Source organism: Oncorhynchus gorbuscha, unplaced genomic scaffold, assembly GCF_021184085.1.
Source record: "Oncorhynchus gorbuscha isolate QuinsamMale2020 ecotype Even-year unplaced genomic scaffold, OgorEven_v1.0 Un_scaffold_3195, whole genome shotgun sequence".
NCBI lineage: Eukaryota > Metazoa > Chordata > Actinopteri > Salmoniformes > Salmonidae > Oncorhynchus > Oncorhynchus gorbuscha.
The window spans coordinates 26075-46619 of NW_025747509.1; the positions used below are offsets into that span (position 1 = coordinate 26075).

The window sequence follows — 20545 nt, forward strand, 5'->3', positions numbered from 1 at the left end:
TTGTGTAGAGGCTCTTCACATTATTGAACATTGAGTGTAAATAGTCACCCATGTTATTTAAACATTTTGGAAATGTTCATTTTTTCTTCAATTTTCCAATATATATTTTTTGGTATGTTTGAATATTTTTTTTGTATTTTGTATATAGTTATTTTCATCAATGTATCAATGTACCAATTCGGCCACTTGGGTACATTTGGGAAACTTGTGAGGGACACCTGGGTGACTTCATGCCCAATGGCATGTGCCTCACTCATTCCTAGAGGTATCTGTCTGAAACTTTGGGCAAATACTGTTGCCTACTTATGCTCTTATTTGAAATTATCCCGAGTATCATAACTGAATGTTTGGCTTTTCTTCTAGTTTATTTTAAAGATGCAACAACAATAAAAGAACAGAAAAATGTCTGTTTATTTCCTTGTATTTTCTTCTACCAGATCTCTTGTTATATTCTCCTACATTCAATTCACATTTACATAAACTTCAGAGTGTTTTCTATCAAATGGTAACAAGAATATGCATATCCTTGCTTCTGGGCCTGAGCTACAGGCTGTTAGAATTGGGTATGTCTTCAGGTGGAAATTGCACAAAGTAGGGGGGTAGCCTTAACAGGTTTTTAAGAACAAATTCTTATTTTCAATGACGGCCTAGGAACAGTGGGTTAACTGCCTGTTCAGATTTGTACCTTGTCAGCTTGGGGATTTGAACTTGCAACCTTCCGGTTTCTAGCCCAATGATATAACCACTAGGCTACCCTGACGCCCCATGGTAGAAACAAGTGGTGGGAAAAGTACTCAATTGTCAGACTTAAAGGTAAAGACACCTTAATAGAAAATGACTCAAGTAACAGTGAAAGTCACCCAGTAAATTACTACTTGAGTAAAAGTCTAAAATGATTTGGTTTTAAATATGCTTAAGTATCAAAAGTCAATGTTAGTGCTAAAATATACTTAAATAATCAAAAGTAAAAGTATAAATAATTTCAAATTCCTTATATTAAGCAAATTGTGTGGGCAAGAGGCATGTTTCAGCCGCCACCTCATGTTTCAGCCGCCACCTCATGTTTCAGCCGCCACCTCATGTTTCAGCCGTCACCTCATGTTTCAGCCGCCACCTCATGTTTCAGCCGCCACCTCATGTTTCAGCCGTCACCTCATGTTTCAGCCGCCACCTCATGTTTCAGCCGCCACCTCATGTTTCAGCCGCCACCTCATGTTTCAGCCGCCACCTCATGTTTCAGCCGCCACCTCATGTTTCAGCCGCCACCTCATGTTTCGGTTTATATCCAAATCATACAATGAGCATCTAAGGGTTTATATCCAATCATACAATGAGCACCTAAGGGTTTATATCCAATCATACAATGAGCATCTAAGGGTTTATATCCAATCATACAATGAGCACCTAAGGGTTTATATCCAATCATACAATGAGCATCTAAAGGTTTATGTACCAATCATACAATGAGCATCTAAGGGTCTAATCAAAACAAAATACACATTCATTTTCCAAACCTGATTTTAGATATATATTAATTAGATGTCAGAGATGGAATTAGATGTCAGAGAGATATTAATTAGATGTCAGAGATATATTAATTAGATGTCAGAGATATATTAATTAGATGTCAGAGATGGAATTAGATGTCAGAGAGATATTAATTAGATGTCAGAGATATATTAATTAGATGTCAGAGATATATTAATTAGATGTCAGAGATATATTAATTAATGTCAGAGATATATTAATTAGATGTCAGATATATATTAATTCGATGTCAGAGATATATTAATTCGATGTCAGAGATATATTAATTCGATGTCAGAGATATATTAATTAGATGTCAGAGATATATTAATTAGATGTCAGAGATATATTAATTAGATGTCAGAGATGGAATTAGATGTCAGAGATATATTAATTAGATGTCAGAGATATATTAATTAGATGTCAGAGATATATTAATTAATGTCAGAGATATATTAATTAGATGTCAGATATATATTAATTAGATGTCAGAGATATATTAATTAGATGTCAGAGATATATTAATTAGATGTCAGAGATGGAATTAGATGTCAGAGATGGAATTAGATGTCAGAGATATATTCATTAGATGTCAGAGATGGAATTAATTTCATTTCATTAAATCATCAGTGGGCCAACATTGCAAATGTCAACAATGGAACGAATGCATCACATGCAAATATTACTTGATTATCTGTAGTGCTGGAGATATGACACACCCAGATAAACACATACAAAGAGTTTAAAAAAAGGACAGTTTAAAAGAAGGAACCTGATCTTCTTTATATTCAAACTGACAGACTCCATATTCAATTCATGTTTTCTAATAAAAACAAACAAATATATGTTTGAGTATACCCTGTACCATTTAATTTCATATGGTAAAGACAGGTAAACACATTGTCAGTCAACAGTAAAAGACAACGGGAGCACTGTGATGGGCAAATGGTTTGCACCCTTCTCTCCTGTGTGTATTCTCTCATGTTGTTTCAGGTTTCCTCTCCGGTTGAAACACTTTCCACACTGGGAGCAGTGGTAAGGCTTCTCTCCTGTGTGTATTCTCTCATGTTCTTTCAGCATCCCCGAATGGCTGAAACACTTTCCACATTGGGAGCAATGGTAAGGCTTCTCTCCTGTGTGTATTCTCTCATGTTGTTTCAGCGCCCCCGACTGGTTGAAACACCTTCCACATTGGAAGCAGTGGTAAGGCTTCTCTCCTGTGTGTATTCTCTCGTGTTGTTTCTGCCCCCCCAAACGGACAAAACACTTTCCACAATGGGAGCAGTGGTAAGGCTTCTCTCCTGTGTGTATTCTCTCATGTAGTATCAGCTCCCCCGAACGGACGAAATACTTTCCACATTGGGAGCAGTGGTAAGGCTTCTCCCCTGTGTGTATCCTCTCATGTTGTTTCGGGTGTGCTTTCTGGTTGAAACACTGTCCACACTGGGAGCAGTGGTAAGGCTTCTCTCCTGTGTGTATTCTCTCATGTTGTTTCAGCGTCCCTGACTGGTTGAAACTCTTTCCACACTGGGAACAGTGGTAAGGCTTCTCCCCTGTGTGTATCCTCTCATGTTGTTTCGGGTGTGCTTTCTGGTTGAAACACTGTCCACACTGGGAGCAGTGGTAAGGCTTCTCTCCTGTGTGTATTCTCTCGTGTTCTTTAAGCTCCCCCAAACGGACGAAACACTTTCCACAATGGGAGCAGTGGTGGGGCTTCTCTCCTGTGTGTATTCTCTCATGTAGTTTCAGCTCCCCAGAACGGCCGAAACACTTTCCACATTGGGAACAGTGGTAAGGCTTCTCCCCTGTGTGTATTCTCTTATGTTTTTTCAGTTGTGCTTTCTGTTTAAAACTCTTTTCAAACTGGGAGCACTGGTGTCGTCTTGCTGGTTTGGACGTCCCTGGCTCTGGTTCCTCTGAGTCTGGTCTTTCTCCTGCCAAATATAGTGTTATTTTTAAATAGAGACTCAAATGAAACCACATGATTAAAAAAACTTGTTACGAGGGTAAATCCTAAATCAGATATCTCAATAACCTGAGGCCAGTTTTAAGAATCTTAGTGTGATTTTAAAACAAATGTAGAGCTTCCTGGTAATTACTACTATGTTTACATTACTTATTCATCCTGTTTTACAAGTCAGAACACAAAAAGAATTGACAGTTCTAGGACACTGAAGACACAGACGTCGCTGGATTCCAATTGAACAGGTGGTTCTAAATATACAACATTCATAGCTGTATGATACAGAATGTGACCTACACACTTCCTTAAACATAAAATAACTAAAGAAGTAAACAAAGTCCAAAACTTTGTTTTTACGTCACAGATACAAAGCACATCAGTAACATCTCCCCGTTGTTGAAAGGGTTCGACACATTGCTGTTTAATTGGACCAATTTCTTATTTAGACATTCACAGATTCTCAACATTTTGATTATCGCTGATGTCATATTTTGGGTAAATGTTCCTAAAACTGATAGTAACAACAAAAAACTAAAATATAAACGCAACATGTAAAGTGTTGGATGTTTCAAGAGCTGAAAAAAAAAGATTGCCGAATTTTTTACATCCCTGTTAGTCAACATTTATACTTTGCCAAGATAATCCATCCACCTGACAGGTGAGGCATATCAATAAGCTGATTGAACAGCTTGGTTATTACACAGGTGCACCTTGTGCTGGGGATAATAAAAGGCTACTCGAGAATGTGCAGTTTGTTCCCACAACAATGCCACAGATCTCTGAGGGAGCGGGGAATTGGCATGCTGACTGCAGGAATGTCCACTGGAGCTGTTACGGAATTTAATGTACAGTACCAGTCAAAAGTTTGGACTCACCTACTCATTCAAGGGTTTTCTTTATTTTTACTATTTTCTACATTGTAGAATAATAAAGACAACAAAATTATTAAAAAACACATGGAATCATGTAGTAACCACAAGTGTTAAATCAAAATATATATTTTATTCTTCAAAAGTTGCCACCCTTGATTTCTCTCAAACAGCTTCACCTGGAATCCTTTTCCAACAGTCTTGTAGGCGTTCCCACATATGCTGAGAACTTGTAGGCCGCTTTCCCTTCACCTCTGCGATCCAACTCATCCCAAACAATCGTGATTTGGTTGAGGTCGGGGGATTGTGTAGGCCAGGTCATCTGATGCAGCACTCCATCACTCTCCTTCTTGGTAAAATAGCTCTTACACAGCCTGGAGGTGTGTTGGGTCATTGTCCTGTTGAAAAACAAATGACAGTGGGACTAAGCCCAAACCAGATGGGATGGCATATAGCTGTAGAATGGTGTGGAAGCCATGCTTGTTAAGTGTGACTTGAATAAATAAATCAATGACATTGTCAACAGCAAAGCACCCGCACACCATCACATCTCCTCCTCCATGCTTCACGGTGGGAACCACACATGCGGAGATAATCTGTTGATCTACTCCTCGTCTCACAAAGACATGACGCTCGGATCCAAAAATCTCAAATTTGGACTCATCAGACCAGAGGACAGATATCCACCGGTCTAATGTCCATTGCTCGTGTTTCTTGGCCCAAGCAAGTCTCTTCTTCTTATTGGTGTCCTTTAGTAGTGGTTTCCTTGCAGCAATTGGACCATGAAGGCCTGATTCACGCAGTCTCCTCTGAACCGATGATGTTGAGATGTGTCTGTTACATGAACTTTGTGAAGCATTTATTTGGGCTGCAATTTCTAAGGCTGGTAACTCTAATGAACTTATGCATCAGAAGTAACTCTGGAACTTCCATTCTTGTGGTGGTCCTTAAAGTAATGATGGACTGTTGTTTCTCTTTGCTTATTCGAGCTGCTCTTGACATAATATGGACTTTGTCTTTTACCCAATAGGGTTATCTTCTGTATACCACCCCTACCTTGTCACAACACAACTGATTGGCTCAAACACATTAAAACCTGTTATGGCTAGGGATTCCGCTAGCGGAACATTTCAACAAAATCCGGTGAAATTGCAGAGTGCAAAATATATGTATATATTTTTTAGAAATATTTAACTTTCATGCATTCACAAGTGCAATGCCACAAATTAAAGCTTAAGACTCCATAATGATTCATCATTAGATGCTACAGTCCTCCTTTAAGAATCCATAATGTTTCATCATTAGATGCTACAGTCCTCCTTTAAGACATCATGTTTAAAATGTGTCTGGAAGCGCTACTCTATCTATTCTACTCTCATCCTTTCGGTTTAATAATATTTTATAATAATAATGTTATAATAGGTAATAACTAAGTTTAATAACTAGGGTTAATACCTGCCTGGCACACCAACAAAATATTTATTTACGCCTCTCTAACAATACCGCTACAGAATTAGCATAGTAGGTCATGTAACTTAACCCGTAGTTACATTTTTACATTTAAGTCATTTAGCAGACGCTCTTATCCAGAGCGACTTACAAATTGGGTCATTCACCTTATGACATCCAGTGCATCTAAATCTTTTAAGGGGGGGGGGGGGTAGAAGGAATACTTTATCCTATCCTAGGTATTCCTTAAAGAGGTGGGGTTTCAGGTGTCTCCGGAAGGTGGTGATTGACTCCGTTGTCCTGGCGTCGTGAGGGAGTTTGTTCCACCATTGGGGGGCCAGAGCAGCGAACAGTTTTGACTGGGCTGAGCGGGAACTGTACTTCCTCAGTGGTAGGGAGGCGAGCAGGCCAGAGGTGGATGAATGCAGTGCCCTTGTTTGGGTGTAGGGCCTGATCAGAGCCTGGAGGTACTGAGGTGCCGTTCCCCTCACAGCTCCGTAGGCAAGCACCATGGTCTTGTAGCGGATGCGAGCTTCAACAATGCCAAATCTACACGAGTCGCTTACCAAGAGTGGTCAAGTTAGTTGTCTTAAATCTACAGCAAAACCTGAAAATGGTTGTCTAGCAATGATCAACAACTAATTTGACAGAATTCTTGAATTAAAAAATAAATCAAATGGGATGTTGCACAATATCCAGAAAGACTCAGCTGTAATCGCTGCCAAAGGTGCTTCTAGAAAGCATAGACTCAGGCATGTGCATACTTATGTAAGTAAACCAGATATTTCTGTATTTCTTTAAATGTGTTTTCACTGTCCATTTTGAATTCAAGTTGTAACAAAATGTGGAACAAGTTTAAAGGGTAAGAATACTTTCTGAACACACTTTGTCAGACTGCCATCATTGAAGTTGTTTGTGGTAATGTCAAAATGAGGGGTGTTGTACAAAACAAAGCGTTTGAATTAACTCGAACCAATCAGAGTACCAAAGCCAAATAAATGTTCAAACGCTGCATTACCCATGCGTGTTCTGGCCAATCCATTGGTTTCTGGAACCAGTCAGACGATCTAGAATGGATTTCTATTCAAGAACATTTTACATTACATTTAAGTCATTTAGCAGACGCTCTTATCCAGAGCGACTTACAAATTGGTGCATTCACCTTATGACATCCAGTGGGACAGTCACTTAACAATAGTGCATCTAAAACTTAGGGGGGTGGGGTGAGAGGGATTACTTAACCTATCCTAGGTATTCCTTAAAGAGGTGGGGTTTCAGGTGTCTCCGGAAGGTGGTGATTGACTCCGCTGTCCTGGCGTCGTGAGGGAGTTTGTTCCACCATTGGGGGCCAGGGCAGCGAACAGTTTTGACTGGGCTGAGCGGGAGCTGTACTTCCTCAGTGGTAGGGAGGCGAGCAGGCCAGAGGTGGATGAACGCAGTGCCCTTGTTTGGGTGTAGGGCCTGATCAGAGCCTGGAGGTACTGAGGTGCCGTTCCCCTCACAGCTCCGTAGGCAAGCACCATGGTCTTGTAGCGGATGCGAGCTTCAACTGGAAGCCAGTGGAGAGAACGGAGGAGCGGGGTGACGTGAGAGAACTTGGGAAGGTTGAACACCAGACGGGCTGCGGCGTTCTGGATGAGTTGAAGGGTTTAATGGCACAGGCAGGGAGCCCAGCCAACAGCGAGTTGCAGTAATCCAGACGGGAGATGACAAGTGCCTGGATTAGGACCTGCGCCGCTTCCTGTGTGAGGCAGGGTCGTACTCTGCGGATGTTGTAGAGCATGAACCTACAGGAACGGGCCACCGCCTTGATGTTAGTTGAGAACGACAGGGTGTTGTCCAGGATCACGCCAAGGTTCTTGGCGCTCTGGGAGGAGGACACAATGGAGTTGTCGACCGTGATGGCGAGATCATGGAACGGGCAGTCCTTCCCCGGGAGGAAGAGCAGCTCCGTCTTGCCGAGGTTCAGCTTGAGGTGGTGATCCGTCATCCACACTGATATGTCTGCCAGACATGCAGAGATGCGATTCGCCACCTGGTCATCAGAAGGGGGAAAGGAGAAGATTAATTGTGTGTCGTCTGCATAGCAATGATAAGAGAGACCATGTGAGGTTATGACAGAGCCAAGTGACTTGGTGTATAGCGAGAATAGGAGAGGGCCAAGAACAGAGCCCTGGGGACACCAGTGGTGAGAGCGCGTGGTGAGGAGACAGATTCTCGCCACGCCACCTGGTAGGAGCGACCTGTCAGGTAGGACGCAATCCAAGCGTGGGCCGCGCCGGAGATGCCCAACTCGGAGAGGGTGGAGAGGAGGATCTGATGGTTCACAGTATCGAAGGCAGCCGATAGATCTAGAAGGATGAGAGCAGAGGAGAGAGAGTTAGCTTTAGCAGTGCGGAGCGCCTCCGTGATACAGAGGAGAGCAGTCTCAGTTGAATGACTAGTCTTGAAACCTGACTGATTTGGATCAAGAAGGTCATTCAGAGAGAGATAGCGGGAGAGCTGGCCAAGGACGGCACGTTCAAGAGTTTTGGAGAGAAAAGAAAGAAGGGATACTGGTCTGTAATTGTTGACATCGGAGGGATCGAGTGTAGGTTTTTTCAGAAGGGGTGCAACTCTCGCTCTCTTGAAGACGGAAGGGACGTAGCCAACGGTCAGGGATGAGTTGATGAGCGAGGTGAGGTAGGGGAGAAGGTCTCCGGAAATGGTCTGGAGAAGAGAGGAGGGGATAGGGTCAAGCGGGCAGGTTGTTGGGCGGCCGGCCGTCACAAGACGCGAGATTTCATCTGGAGAGAGAGGGGAGAAAGAGGTCAGAGCACAGGGTAGGGCAGTGTGAGCAGAACCAGCGGTGTCGTTTGACTTAGCAAATGAGGATCGGATGTCGTCGACCTTCTTTTCAAAATGGTTGACGAAGTCATCTGCAGAGAGGGAGGAGGGGGGAGGGGGCGGAGGATTCAGGAGGGAGGAGAAGGTGGCAAAGAGCTTCCTAGGGTTAGAGGCAGATGCTTGGAATTTAGCGTGGTAGAAAGTGGCTTTAGCAGCAGAGACAGAGGAGGAAAATGTAGAGAGGAGGGAGTGAAAGGATGCCAGGTCCGCAGGGAGGCGAGTTTTCCTCCATTTCCGCTCGGCTGCCCGGAGCCCTGTTCTGTGAGCTCGCAATGAGTCATCGAGCCACGGAGCGGGAGGGTAGGACCGAGCCGGCCTGGAGGATAGGGGACATAGAGAGTCAAGGGATGCAGAGAGGGAGGAGAGGAGGGTTGAGGAGGCAGAATCAGGAGATAGGTGGGAGAAGGTTTGAGCGGAGGGAAGAGATGATAGGATGGAAGAGGAGAGAGTAGCGGGGAGAGAGAGCGAAGGTTGGGACGGCGCGATACCATCCGAGTAGGGGCAGTGTGGGAGGTGTTGGATGAGAGCGAGAGGGAAAAGGATACAAGGCAGTGGTCGGAGACTTGGAGGGGAGTTGCAGTGAGGTTAGTGGAAGAACAGCATCTAGTAAAGATGAGGTCGAGCGTATTGCCTGCCTTGTGAGTAGGGGGGAAGGTGAGAGGGTGAGGTCAAAAGAGGAGAGGAGTGGAAAGAAGGAGGCAGAGAGGAAAGAGTCAAAGGTAGACGTGGGGAGGTTAAAGTCGCCCAGAACTGTGAGAGGTGAGCCGTCCTCAGGAAAGGAGCTTATCAAGGCATCAAGCTCATTGATGAACTCTCCGAGGAACCTGGAGGGCGATAAATGATAAGGATGTTAAGCTTGAAAGGGCTAGTAACTGTGACAGCATGGAATTCAAAGGAGGCGATAGACAGATGGGTAAGGGGAGAAAGAGAGAATGACCACTTGGGAGAGATGAGGATCCCGGTGCCACCACCCCGCTGACCAGATGCTCTCGGGGTGTGCGAGAACACGTGGGCGGACGAAGAGAGAGCAGTAGGAGTAGCAGTGTTGTCTGTGGTGATCCATGTTTCCGTCAGTGCCAAGAAGTCGAGGGACTGGAGGGAGGCATAGGCTGAGATGAACTCTGCCTTGTTGACCGCAGATTGGCAGTTCCAGAGGCTACCGGAGACCTGGAACTCCACGTGGGTCGTGCGCGCTGGGACCACCAGAGTAGGGTGGCCGCGGCCACGCGGTGAGGAGCGTTTGTATGGTCTGTGCAGAGAGGAGAGAACAGGGATAAACAGACACATAGTTGACAGGCTACAGAAGAGGCTACGCTAATGCAAAGGAGATTGGAATGACAAGTGGACTACACGTCTCGAATGTTCAGAAAGTTAAGCTACGTAGCAAGAATCTTATTGACTAAAATGATTAAAATGATACAGTACTGCTGAAGTAGGCCAGCTGGCAGTGGGTGCGTTGTTGACACTACACTAATCAAGTCATTCCGTTGAGTGTAATAGTTTCTGCAGTGTTGCTATTCGGGGCTAGCAGGCTAGCTAGCAGTGTTGTTTACGTTACGTTGCGTTAAAAGAACGACAATAGATGGCTAGCGAACCTAGAAAATCGCTCTAGACTACACAATTATCTTTGATACAAAGACGGCTATGTAGCTAGCTAAGTAGGTAGCTACGATCAAACAAATCAAACCGTTGTACTGTAATGAAATGAAGTGAAAATGTGATACAACCTGTGAATGCGACCGGGTAGTTGAGTTCTATACAGAAGACGTTGGCTAGCGTTGGCTAGCTGTTGGCTAGCTAGCAGAGTCACCTACGTTAAGGACGACAAATAGCTGGCTAGCTAACCTCGGTAAATTAAGATAATCACTCTAAGACTACACACTCTAAACCTAAACAACACAATTATCTTGGATACGATGATACGATGATACGAAGACAGCAAAGACAGCTATGTAGGTAGCTAACACTAAACTAATCAAGTCGTTCAGTTGAGTGTAAAAGTTTCTCAGTGCAGCTAATCAGTGGACGTTAGCTAGCTGGCTAGTGAAGACTACGTTAGGACGGCGAAATACGATAATTACGCAATTATCTTTGATACAAAGACGGCTATGTAGCTAGCTGAGAAGAAATTGCTAAGATAAGACAAATCAAACCGTTGTGAAGAATTCAGGGAGGTACTATGGTAGACGGCATTCAAAAGGTTTCAGAGTAGCAGCTGCTGCATTCTGGTAAATGGTGTCACCCTAGTCCAGGTGTCACCCTAGTCACCCTAGTCACCCTAGTCACCCTAGTCACCCTAGTCACCCTAGTCCAGAACTGGCAGGAAAATTGACCGTACAATCTGCTTTTCAGGGAGAGGCAAGATTAATTTCCACTTTAAATCTTAGTTTCCTTGCTCAGTGTTTAAAACTAAATCCAAAATATATAGTCCAGAACCCAATCGATGGGGGAACCAGTCAATAAATATGTAGCAAACATTTTTGCCAGAATTCAAGAACATTTAGTCTTGCCCAATTTAAGTACAAGTTTTTATAAAGGCAAAAAAGTCAGATTGCAACTAACGACTGGTCTACAGTTGGGGCGATTGCATACATGACAGAAACGTCTGCATACAAATTAATATTACACTTTAACCGATAGACAAATGTTATTTATATAAATAGTAAAGAGAACAGGTCCCAATGCCAACCCCTGCGGTACACATTAAGTAATAGCCAGAAAACTAGACTTAACGCCATCAGAAATGGAAGTGTTCCGTCTGACAATTTTCAAACCACTTGAAAGAAGCCTGATCCAGGTCTATATCAGTCAACTTTTTAAATGATAATGTGATGGTCAACCATGTTGAAGACCTTGAAAGGCAGCAAAAATAAAAAAGTATGATCTAAAATGATGCCATGTTCAGGTCTAAAACCAGACTGGTGCACATTAAGAATAGAGTGAGAAGCTGTGAGTTTCTAGGGATTATTTATTTGGAAATTGGACAGCAGTTATCTAAGTCAGAAGGATCTCATCTTATGTTGGGGGACGACATGTGCCGCTTTCCAGGTCTTCAGGATAAGACAAAACAAATTAAAAATAGGGCAAAGGCTCTGAAATATGTGGGGCAGAAAGCTGCATTAAAAACAGGATTAAGTGAATCAGACCCTATGGATTTTAAAACAATCTTTAGAAAAGCACTTAGGTACATCAGACAAATGGTAGAAAGGAAAATAAAGTATGCGAGTGTTAGAAAATATTGTACAGAATGATGCACTGAGTTGACTAAAGTACTCCAGAATGAGGCATTTTCAAAGGCTATCCTTTCAAATAGGTGGCCAGCTGAAGCAAAATGGTTATTAAAAGCCCCACAAAATGTCAATTTTGTCTAGCATGGGACAAGAGGCTGTCATAACCTGCTGGGGCAACCAAGGGGTGAAGTTTTGTTTCAAAGATTTGACCACTTTCCAGAAGTTGGCTAGATTACCAACCCTCTGTTGAGCTTCAATCAATTTTAGATACTTTTAGATTTGTACATGATGCCCGAATGATTTGAATGGGATTCATGACACACATTCTAACATTTCTGAATTTGGAAACTGTGCCAGGGAACCTAAACCGAAGCGTGGATTGCTAGCACACCCCGTTCACAAACTGCTTACAGGGTAGGGAAACCAATGTAATTTGTTATTTGGGTGAACTACTCCTTTCTCACACGGTCAGATACAGTGCATTCAGCAAGGATTCAGACCCTTTCACTTCCCCACATTTTGTTGCATTACAGCCTTATTTTTTATTTATTCACATGTCCTCAAGCTCCACACCCCATAATGACAAAGTGAACATTTTTGCACAATTATAACAAAATAGAAACAAATGCCGTATTTACATAAGTATTCACACCCTTTGCTATGAGACTCTGAATTGAGCTCAGGTGCATCCTGTTTCCATTGATCCTTGAGATCCTACTACTTGGGAGTCCACCGGTGGTAATTTGTATTTATTGGACTTGATTTGTAATGTCAAACCTGTCTATATAAAGGTCCTACAGTTGACAGTGCATGTCAGAGCAGAAACTAAGCATAGGAGGTCGAAGGAATTGTCCGTAGAGCTCCGAGACAAAATTGTGTTGAGGCACAGATCTGGAGAAGGGTACTCAAATATTTCCGCATCATTGAAGGTCCAAGAACGCAGTGGCCTCCATCATTCTTAAATGGAAGAAGTTTGGAACCACCAAACTACCTAGAGCTGGCCACCCAGCCAAACTGAGCAATCAGGTGAGAAGGGCCTTGGTCAGGGAAGTGACCAAGAACCTGATGGTCACTGACAAAGCTCCTCTGTGGAGATGATGGAGATCTTCCACAAGGACAACCATCTCTGTAGCACCAATCAGGCCTTTATGGTAGAGTGGCTGGACGGAAGCCACTCTTTAGTAAAAACCACATGACAACCCTCTTGGAGTTTGTCAAAAGGCACCTAAAGGACTGACCATGAGAAACAAGATTCGCTGGTCTGATGAAACCAAGATAAAACGTTGGCCTGAATGCCAAGCGTTATGTCTGGAGGAAACCTGGCACCATCCCTACAGTGAAGCGTAGTGGCGGCAGCATCATGCTGTGGGGATGTTTTACAGCGACAGGGACTGGGAGACTAGTCAGGATCAAGGGAAAGAAGAACAGAGCAAAGTACAGAGATCCTTGATGGAAACCCGCTCCAGAGCACTCAGTACATCAGACTGGGGAAAAGGTTCACCTTCCAATAGGACAACGAGTCTAAGATGCCGCAAGAGTGGCTTCTGGACAAATCTCTGAATGTCCTTGCGTAGCCCTGCCAGAGGCCGGACTTGAACCCAATCGAACATCTGGAAATAACTGCTGTGCAGCGTCGCTCCTCATCCAACCTGACAGCGCTTGAGGATCTGCAGAGAAGAATCTCCCCAAATAGAGGTGTGCCTAGCTTTTAGCGTCATACCCAAGATGACTCAAGGCTGTAATCATTGCCAAATGTGCTTCAAAGTACTGAGTAAATGGTCAGAATATTTGTACTTTTAAAAATGTATACACAAACTTTGGGGAAAAAAATCTAAAACATGCTTATGCTGTGTCATTATGCGGTATTGTGTGCAGATTGATGACGCTATTTTATAGTGTGGCTGTAACGTAACAAAATGTGGAAAAAGTCAAGGGATCTAAATACTTTTCAAATACAGACTTTCCTAAAGACATCATACACATGAGCAGATAAATAAAGTTTAAAATGGCTGTTTGAGAGGGGAAAAAGACAACTTACTGTAGTGACACCCAGCCCGTGAACGGGACCGTTATCATCATCTGACACTAATTAGCATAACGCAACGGACATAAATGGACATAAACGGACATAAATCTTCCTAGACAATATTCCTATTCATGAAAATCACAAGTGAAATCTATTGGAACACAGCTTAGCCTTTTGTTAATCACCCTGTCATCTCAGATTTTCAAAATATGCTTTACAGCCAACGCTAGACAAGCATCTGTGTAAGTTTATCATAGCCTAGCATAGCATTATGCCTTGCTAGCAGCAGGCAAACTTGTCACGGAAATCAGAAAAGCAATCAAATTAAATCGTTTACCTTTGATGAACTTCGGATGTTTTCACTCACGAGACTCCAAGGTAGAGAGCCAAAGTTCATTTTTTCCAAAATATTATTTTTGTAGGCGAAATAGCTCCGTTTGTTCTTCATGTTTGGCTGAGAAATCCCCCGGAAATTGTGGTCACAACTCCAAAAAATATTCCAAATTAGCTCCATAATATCGACAAAAACATGGCAAACGTTGTTTAGAATCAATCCTCAAGGTGTTTTTCTAATATCTATTTGATAATATATCCGTCGGGACAATTACTTTTTCTCTAGGACCGATTGGAGTAATGGCTACCTCTGCACTTTACGCGGGAATCTCTCTCGGAGCCACCATGGGACCACTTACGCAATGTGCCCCCATACGGCTATTCTTCAATAGAAATGCGTAAAACTACGTCACAATGCTGAAGACACCTTGGGGAATACGTAGAAAGCATAAGCTTGTTGATGGTACATTCAAAGCCATATAGGGAGTCATTGGAACGCAGCACTTTCAAAACCTGGGGCACTTCCGGATTGGATTTTTCTCAGGCTTTCGCCTGCAACATCAGTTCTGTTATACTCACAGACAATATCTTTACAGTTTTGGAAACGTTAGAGTGTTTTCTATCCAAAGCTGTCAATTATATGCATATTCTAGCATCTTTTACTGACAAAATATCCCATTTAAAACGGGGACGTTTTTTTCCAAAAATGAAAATAGTGGCCCCTAACACCAAGATGTTTTACGGGAATCAGAAATATTTAGGACTAACTTATTCTTTGACACCCATTCTGATACTAACTGCAGCTCTATGTTAAGTGTTGCAGTCATTTCAGTCGATGTAGTAGCTGACATGTACAGTGTTGAGTCAACGCATACATAGAATATATGCCATTTAGCAGACGCTTTTATCCAAAGCGACTTACAGTCATGTGTGCATACATTCTACGTATGGGTGGTCCCGGGAATCGAACCCACTATCCTGGCGTTACAAGCGCCATGCTCTACCAACTGAGCTACAGATAGACTCACTGGCTTTACTCAAATGTCATTGGCATGTTGTTGGTAAAGATTTTAAAAAGTAGGTGCCAAACAGCTGCCCTGGGGAATTCCTGATTCAAACTTGATTTTGTTGTACAGGCTTCCATTAAAGAACACTCTCTGTGTTCTGTTAGACAGGTAGCTCTGGGGCGGCAGGTAGCCTAGTGGTTAGAGTGTTAGGCCAGTAACCGAAAGATTGCTGGATCGAAACACTGAGCTGACAAGGTAAAAAACTCTGTCGTTCTGCCCCTGAACAAGGCAGTCCTAGGCCATCATTGAATAAAATAATTTGTTTATAACTGACTTGCCTAGTTAAATAAAGGTTATATTTTAAAAGAAAAACTCTTTATCCACAATATAGCAGGAGGTGTAAAGCCATTATTATCATCAATGTCTCTCAGCCAATCAGTCATTTGTAAGTGCTGTGCTAGTTGAATGAACTTCCCTATAAGCTGAACGTCTATATTTGTTTACTTTGTATCAGGTCAAATATATTTTTTCCAAAATTGTAATGGTTGGTAACAGGTTGATTGGTCGGCTATTTAAGGCTGATTGGTTGGCTATTTAAGGCTGATTGGTCGGCTATTTAAGCCAGTAAAGGGAGCTAGTAGGCTTAAATTAAAGACAAGGCAAATAGGAATGGCAATATCGGCTGCTATTATCCTCAATTTTCCATCCACGTTGTCAGACACCAGTGACATGTCATTGTTGATTTTATTTGCGCAAAATTTCATTGAAGATGCTCCAAAGATTTTTACTATCCTTCTTCATGTCATTTATCTTTGTTTCATAGTGTAGTTTATTCTTTATATTGAGTTTAGTCACATTATTTCTCAATTTGCAATAGGTGTCACGAATATTACCGAAGGTGGCTCCCCTCCCCGTTCGGGTGGCGCTCGGCGGTCGTCGTCGCCGGTCTACTAGCTGCCACCGATCCTTTTCGTTTGGTTTTGTCTAATTGTTTTCACCTGTTCATTGTTTGGTTGTTAGGGTGGTAAGTTCGTTTCACCCACTTCTGTTAGATATAGACTTTCATTGAGCAATAAGTTTCATTCTTCATGTCATTTATCTTTGGTTCATTGTGTAGTTTCTTCTTTTTATTCAGTTTAGTCAAATGATGTCTCAATTTGCAATACATTTGCCAATCAGTTATACAGCCAGACCTATTTGCCATCTCTTTTGCCTCCCTCTTCATAATACCATTTTTTAATTCCTCATCAATCCACGTGTATTTAACAGTTTTTACAGTCATTTTCTTAATGGGTGCTGCTTATTAGTAACTGGGATAATGATGATTTCATTCCTCTACTGTTTGTAACTACCCTGGTAGGTTGATTGATAACCTGAACCAGGTCGCCAGCAATGGTTACAGTTTGAAGCTTTCGTTTGAGTGGGCAGCCTGATCACAGCTTTTCTTCAGTACTAGTTAATTAATTACCAAAGTCTTGAGTTTAGTTTGCCTGTTCTACAGTCTTGTAAAGATAGGGGGTTTGACTGGGACAGGCAATGTAACATCCATAATGTTTTAAGGAAAAGTTTTTGTAAAAAAAACACCTTACATTGGATCATCTTAAAACTTTCTCTCCAAAGCTAACTTTCATCAAGGTTTTATATGGTCTATTGGTTTGTCTCTTTTCATTGGCAGAATCCTTTTCAGTGTTATGATATTCATAACATCCATATACACCAGTCTTCCTGTCAACTAACAGAACTCTGCTGGTTGTCCTGGTAACAGATACCAGTCCATCTTCATGTCAACTAACAGAACTCTGCTGGTTGTCCTGGTAACAGATACCGGTGGGCAGATCTATTGTATTTGTTCAAACTAAACTACAGCACTTACTTTGATGTGTCAAATCTGATCCTTTCTTCTCTTCTCCTCCTCTCACAGTTCCACTCAGCCCCGTTGTTTCCCTGCAGTCCACCAGCAGCACAGACAACCTCTTCATACCCAGCAGTAAGGTGCTACCGGGAGAGGCACGACACAGGGACTCCAGGAGGGAGGAAGGGCTGGTGTTGTCCTGGTAACCATAAAGAGGGGACACAGACACATATCATTATGGATGCTGATGTCACTGTTGTCATAAAGTGCTTTACAGAAACCCAGCCCAGACCCAGACAGAGCTAGACCAGACCCAGAGAGAGAAAGCTGTATACTAGACCAGACCAAGCTGTACCATCTTGTGTTCTGATCTGGAGAGACTCTTCTCTTCCTTGTCAGCATCAGGATGTTGTTGAAGCTCCCCAGAGGATCCACCATAGTCATGTCTCTCTCCTGTGTTAATGAGAACATCAAAATGAGTAGTAAACTTATAACCGTCTAATAAAATCATAGGGTCTTACAAGAGGCATGAATATGTCCCTTTGATATTTTAAGTAGAGATTATGCTTCAATATTGAATTTTAAAAGCCTGTTATACTAGATGAGGGGAACTTCAATATAGACCTTATGGAGAATTCAATACATCGAATTTAAAAGTCCCTAAAATATATGAACCAATGGCAGATCGACCCTTTAACAATTCCTACAGTACTGAACAACATATTCAAGTGTAGAACTTCAGTAGAATAACACTTTAAAACCACACATTAGTTCAACAACGGCATAGTTTGTGTCCCTGTTAAAGACAGTACTCACTGGTGTTAATCTGATATTCTGTCTCTTCCTCTTTCACTCCAAAAACGTCTTCCTCCTTCACCTTTATTGAGATAGCATCCTCTTCCTCTCTAAACGGTTCTTTCTCTTCTATCACTATAACAGCCTCCTCTTCCTCCTTTTTCATTCTGAAATGTTCTTTCACAATAACAGCATCTTCTTCCTTCACTATAACAGTCTCCTCTTCCTCCTTTTTCATTCTGAAATGTTCTTTCACAATAACAGCATCTTCTTCCTTCATTATAACAGTCTCATCTTCCTCCTTTTTCATTCTGAAATGTTCTTTCACTATAACAGCATCTTCTTCCTTCACTATAACAGTCTCATCTTCCTCCTTTTTCATTCTAAAAGGTCCTTTATCTTCTTTCACTGTAACCTCATCCTCTTCTTCAATGTTCAGCACCAGAACTTCTTTCTCCAAACAGCAGACCCCCTCTTCTATAGCAGGGATGAGTAGTTTAGTGAGCTCATGGTCAGGGATGTTATCTAGCTAGCTAGCATTAGCGAATAGCCTAGTGCTAGGCTCAGCATAAATCTTGAACAAGTTTGCAAATTAGGTTACAGTTAACCAGTTAATACGTCAACAGAACTGTGTTTAAAACACTGAGATTAGATAATGTACATTAAGATGGTCTAAAGCGTCAATCTTTCACTTTTATGTTGGCTAGCAAGCTACCGACGTGGTCGAAAGAGTTGGCGCCTTGTTGTTCCTGAAGAAGCGTCCGTCCAGTCCATTATACGTCACGCAAGAAGAGACAACTGAAAGATGCTCGTCGCCATCTGCTGGCTGGAGTGGGTAACGCAGTTTGGAAACAATAGTTACAACACTTTTCGTATTGGAAAGAACGTCATAATTATTTAATAATAAGCTGATACATTTTCTCTTCCTAATAATTCGTTCCTGTACACAGACGTAGAAGCTCAATATGAAAATGTAGATGATTAATAAATACTTATATGAATAGGTAGTGTGTTGATATACATTTTCTCTGTTAATTTTTCACATTCTTTTTTATCTACATGTGACCATACTATTCCCTTAAAGACAAAATATTTAAGTTACTTTGCACGGGGTATGGTAGTAGGTGCCAGGCGCACCGGTTTGTGTCAAGAACTGCAACGCTGCTGGGTTTTTCAGCTCAACAGTTTCCCATGTGTACCAAGAGTGGTCCACCACCCAAACAGTGGTGGTTTGTGCCGTTTAAGATTAGGCAGGACGATTTGTTTTTCCATGAGCATGGCCTTAATTCTATTTCAGCATATTGGACGACTGTCATTCATATGTCCCTCACCCTGTTCAATGTAACAGCAATAGGTTTAGGCTACTACATGATACTCTAATTGTCCCTATACCCATCATGAGGTAGCAACCTAGCCTATGAATGAAAGTTTAGAATGTAGGTTCACACAGGTCGAGAGAACATTTTGCGATGACAGACAGTGACACATAGACAGACAGTGACACATTCAATACTGCCTTGCACACTCTCGCCTGCATCTAGCTGAAATAGAGATATCACTGGACAAATTCAGGTATGTTTATCCCCGTTTTGTTCCATTTAAACGTTTGTCAACAGAATCGGCGGAATGAATACACCCCTGATCATGCATAAACACAGTTCACTTTCATTACAGACACGTTGTATTCCTTCTTGCATCTATGTGCTCTCCTCTTATCACCTTCTCCCTTTGTTTCTGTACTTCAATGCACAACACATCAGCTGTATGTGACCAGGAGAAAAAACCTTTCCAAGCCAAACCATTTCATAACTGCTACACACAGCTTACATTGTTGTCACCATATTAGCTAAAATAACATCATAGTCAACAGAGCTAATAGAACTAACTCGTTTGTAAACCTGCTACAATCATGCAGTAACGTTACAGTGTACAGTCAGTAAGCAGTTTAGCACTTACCTTGGCGGGTCCCAGTGGCAATAAATTAGTCAAACCAAAAGCTGGCCTTGACTTGGAAGAGTTCCAGTGTTGTGTTGGATAGTCATAGCCAGCTAGCTAACATAGCATCGCTCTGTTTGAGCCAAGTGTTTGAGTAGACTAAACTAGATAGCTGCATTTGCTAGCTAAGTAAGTGAAACTGAAAGTGGAAAATAAATGACGAAATATCTCTCTCTCGCTTCTCCTTCATTTTGGAATAAAATAATTTGTTCAAAACTGTTCAACTATTGTATTTTTCTCTCTTTTAGTCAACTACTCACCACATGTTATGCACTGCAGTGCTAGCTAGCTGTAGCTTATGCTTTCAGTACTAGATACATTCTCTGATCCTTTCATTGGTTGGACATCATGTCAGTTCATGCTGCAAGAGCTCTGATGGGTTGGAGGATGTCCTCCGGAAGTTGTCATAATTACTGTGTAAGTATATGGAAGCCTTGAGAACCATAATCCTCCTAGGTTTTGTACTGTGGTCAATATACCCAGAGGAGGATGCAAAATAGTATGTTTTAATAAATTATTTGGTGACGTGATTATATTTAGTATAGTTTTATCTAAAAAGGACCACTTTTAAATATTTTACCATTTTTATTTTTCTGAAAATAACTGAGGACGA

General features: G+C 42.0%; 1 protein-coding gene across 1 annotated transcript; it reads right to left on the minus strand.

Moving 5' to 3' along the window:
- Positions 1-2163: 2163 nt before the first annotated feature.
- On the minus strand, positions 2164-18677 carry LOC124027404 (zinc finger protein 2 homolog). Its single transcript, XM_046339843.1, has 4 exons — positions 17959-18677; positions 17498-17595; positions 17164-17341; positions 2164-3461 (listed from the first exon to the last, which is right to left on the minus strand). The coding sequence occupies exons 1-4, from the start codon at positions 18317-18319 to the stop codon at positions 2431-2433; spliced, it is 1668 nt and encodes a 555-aa protein (XP_046195799.1). The 5' UTR covers positions 18320-18677; the 3' UTR covers positions 2164-2430.
- Between the last annotated feature and the right edge of the window lie 1868 nt (positions 18678-20545).

What these genes read in the sequence shown, in the direction of transcription:
- LOC124027404 (XM_046339843.1), bottom strand. Translation starts at nt 18,319, where the DNA reads ATGAAAAAGGAGGAAGATGAGACTGTTATAGTGAAGGAAGAAGATGCT. An exon ending in AGAATATCAGATTAACACCA is followed by an intron (nt 17,596 to 17,958) that starts GTGAGTACTGTC and finishes TCATTAACACAG; the next exon opens with GAGAGAGACATGACTATGGT. An exon ending in ATCAGATTTGACACATCAAA is followed by an intron (nt 3,462 to 17,163) that starts GTAAGTGCTGTA and finishes TATATTTGGCAG; the next exon opens with GAGAAAGACCAGACTCAGAG.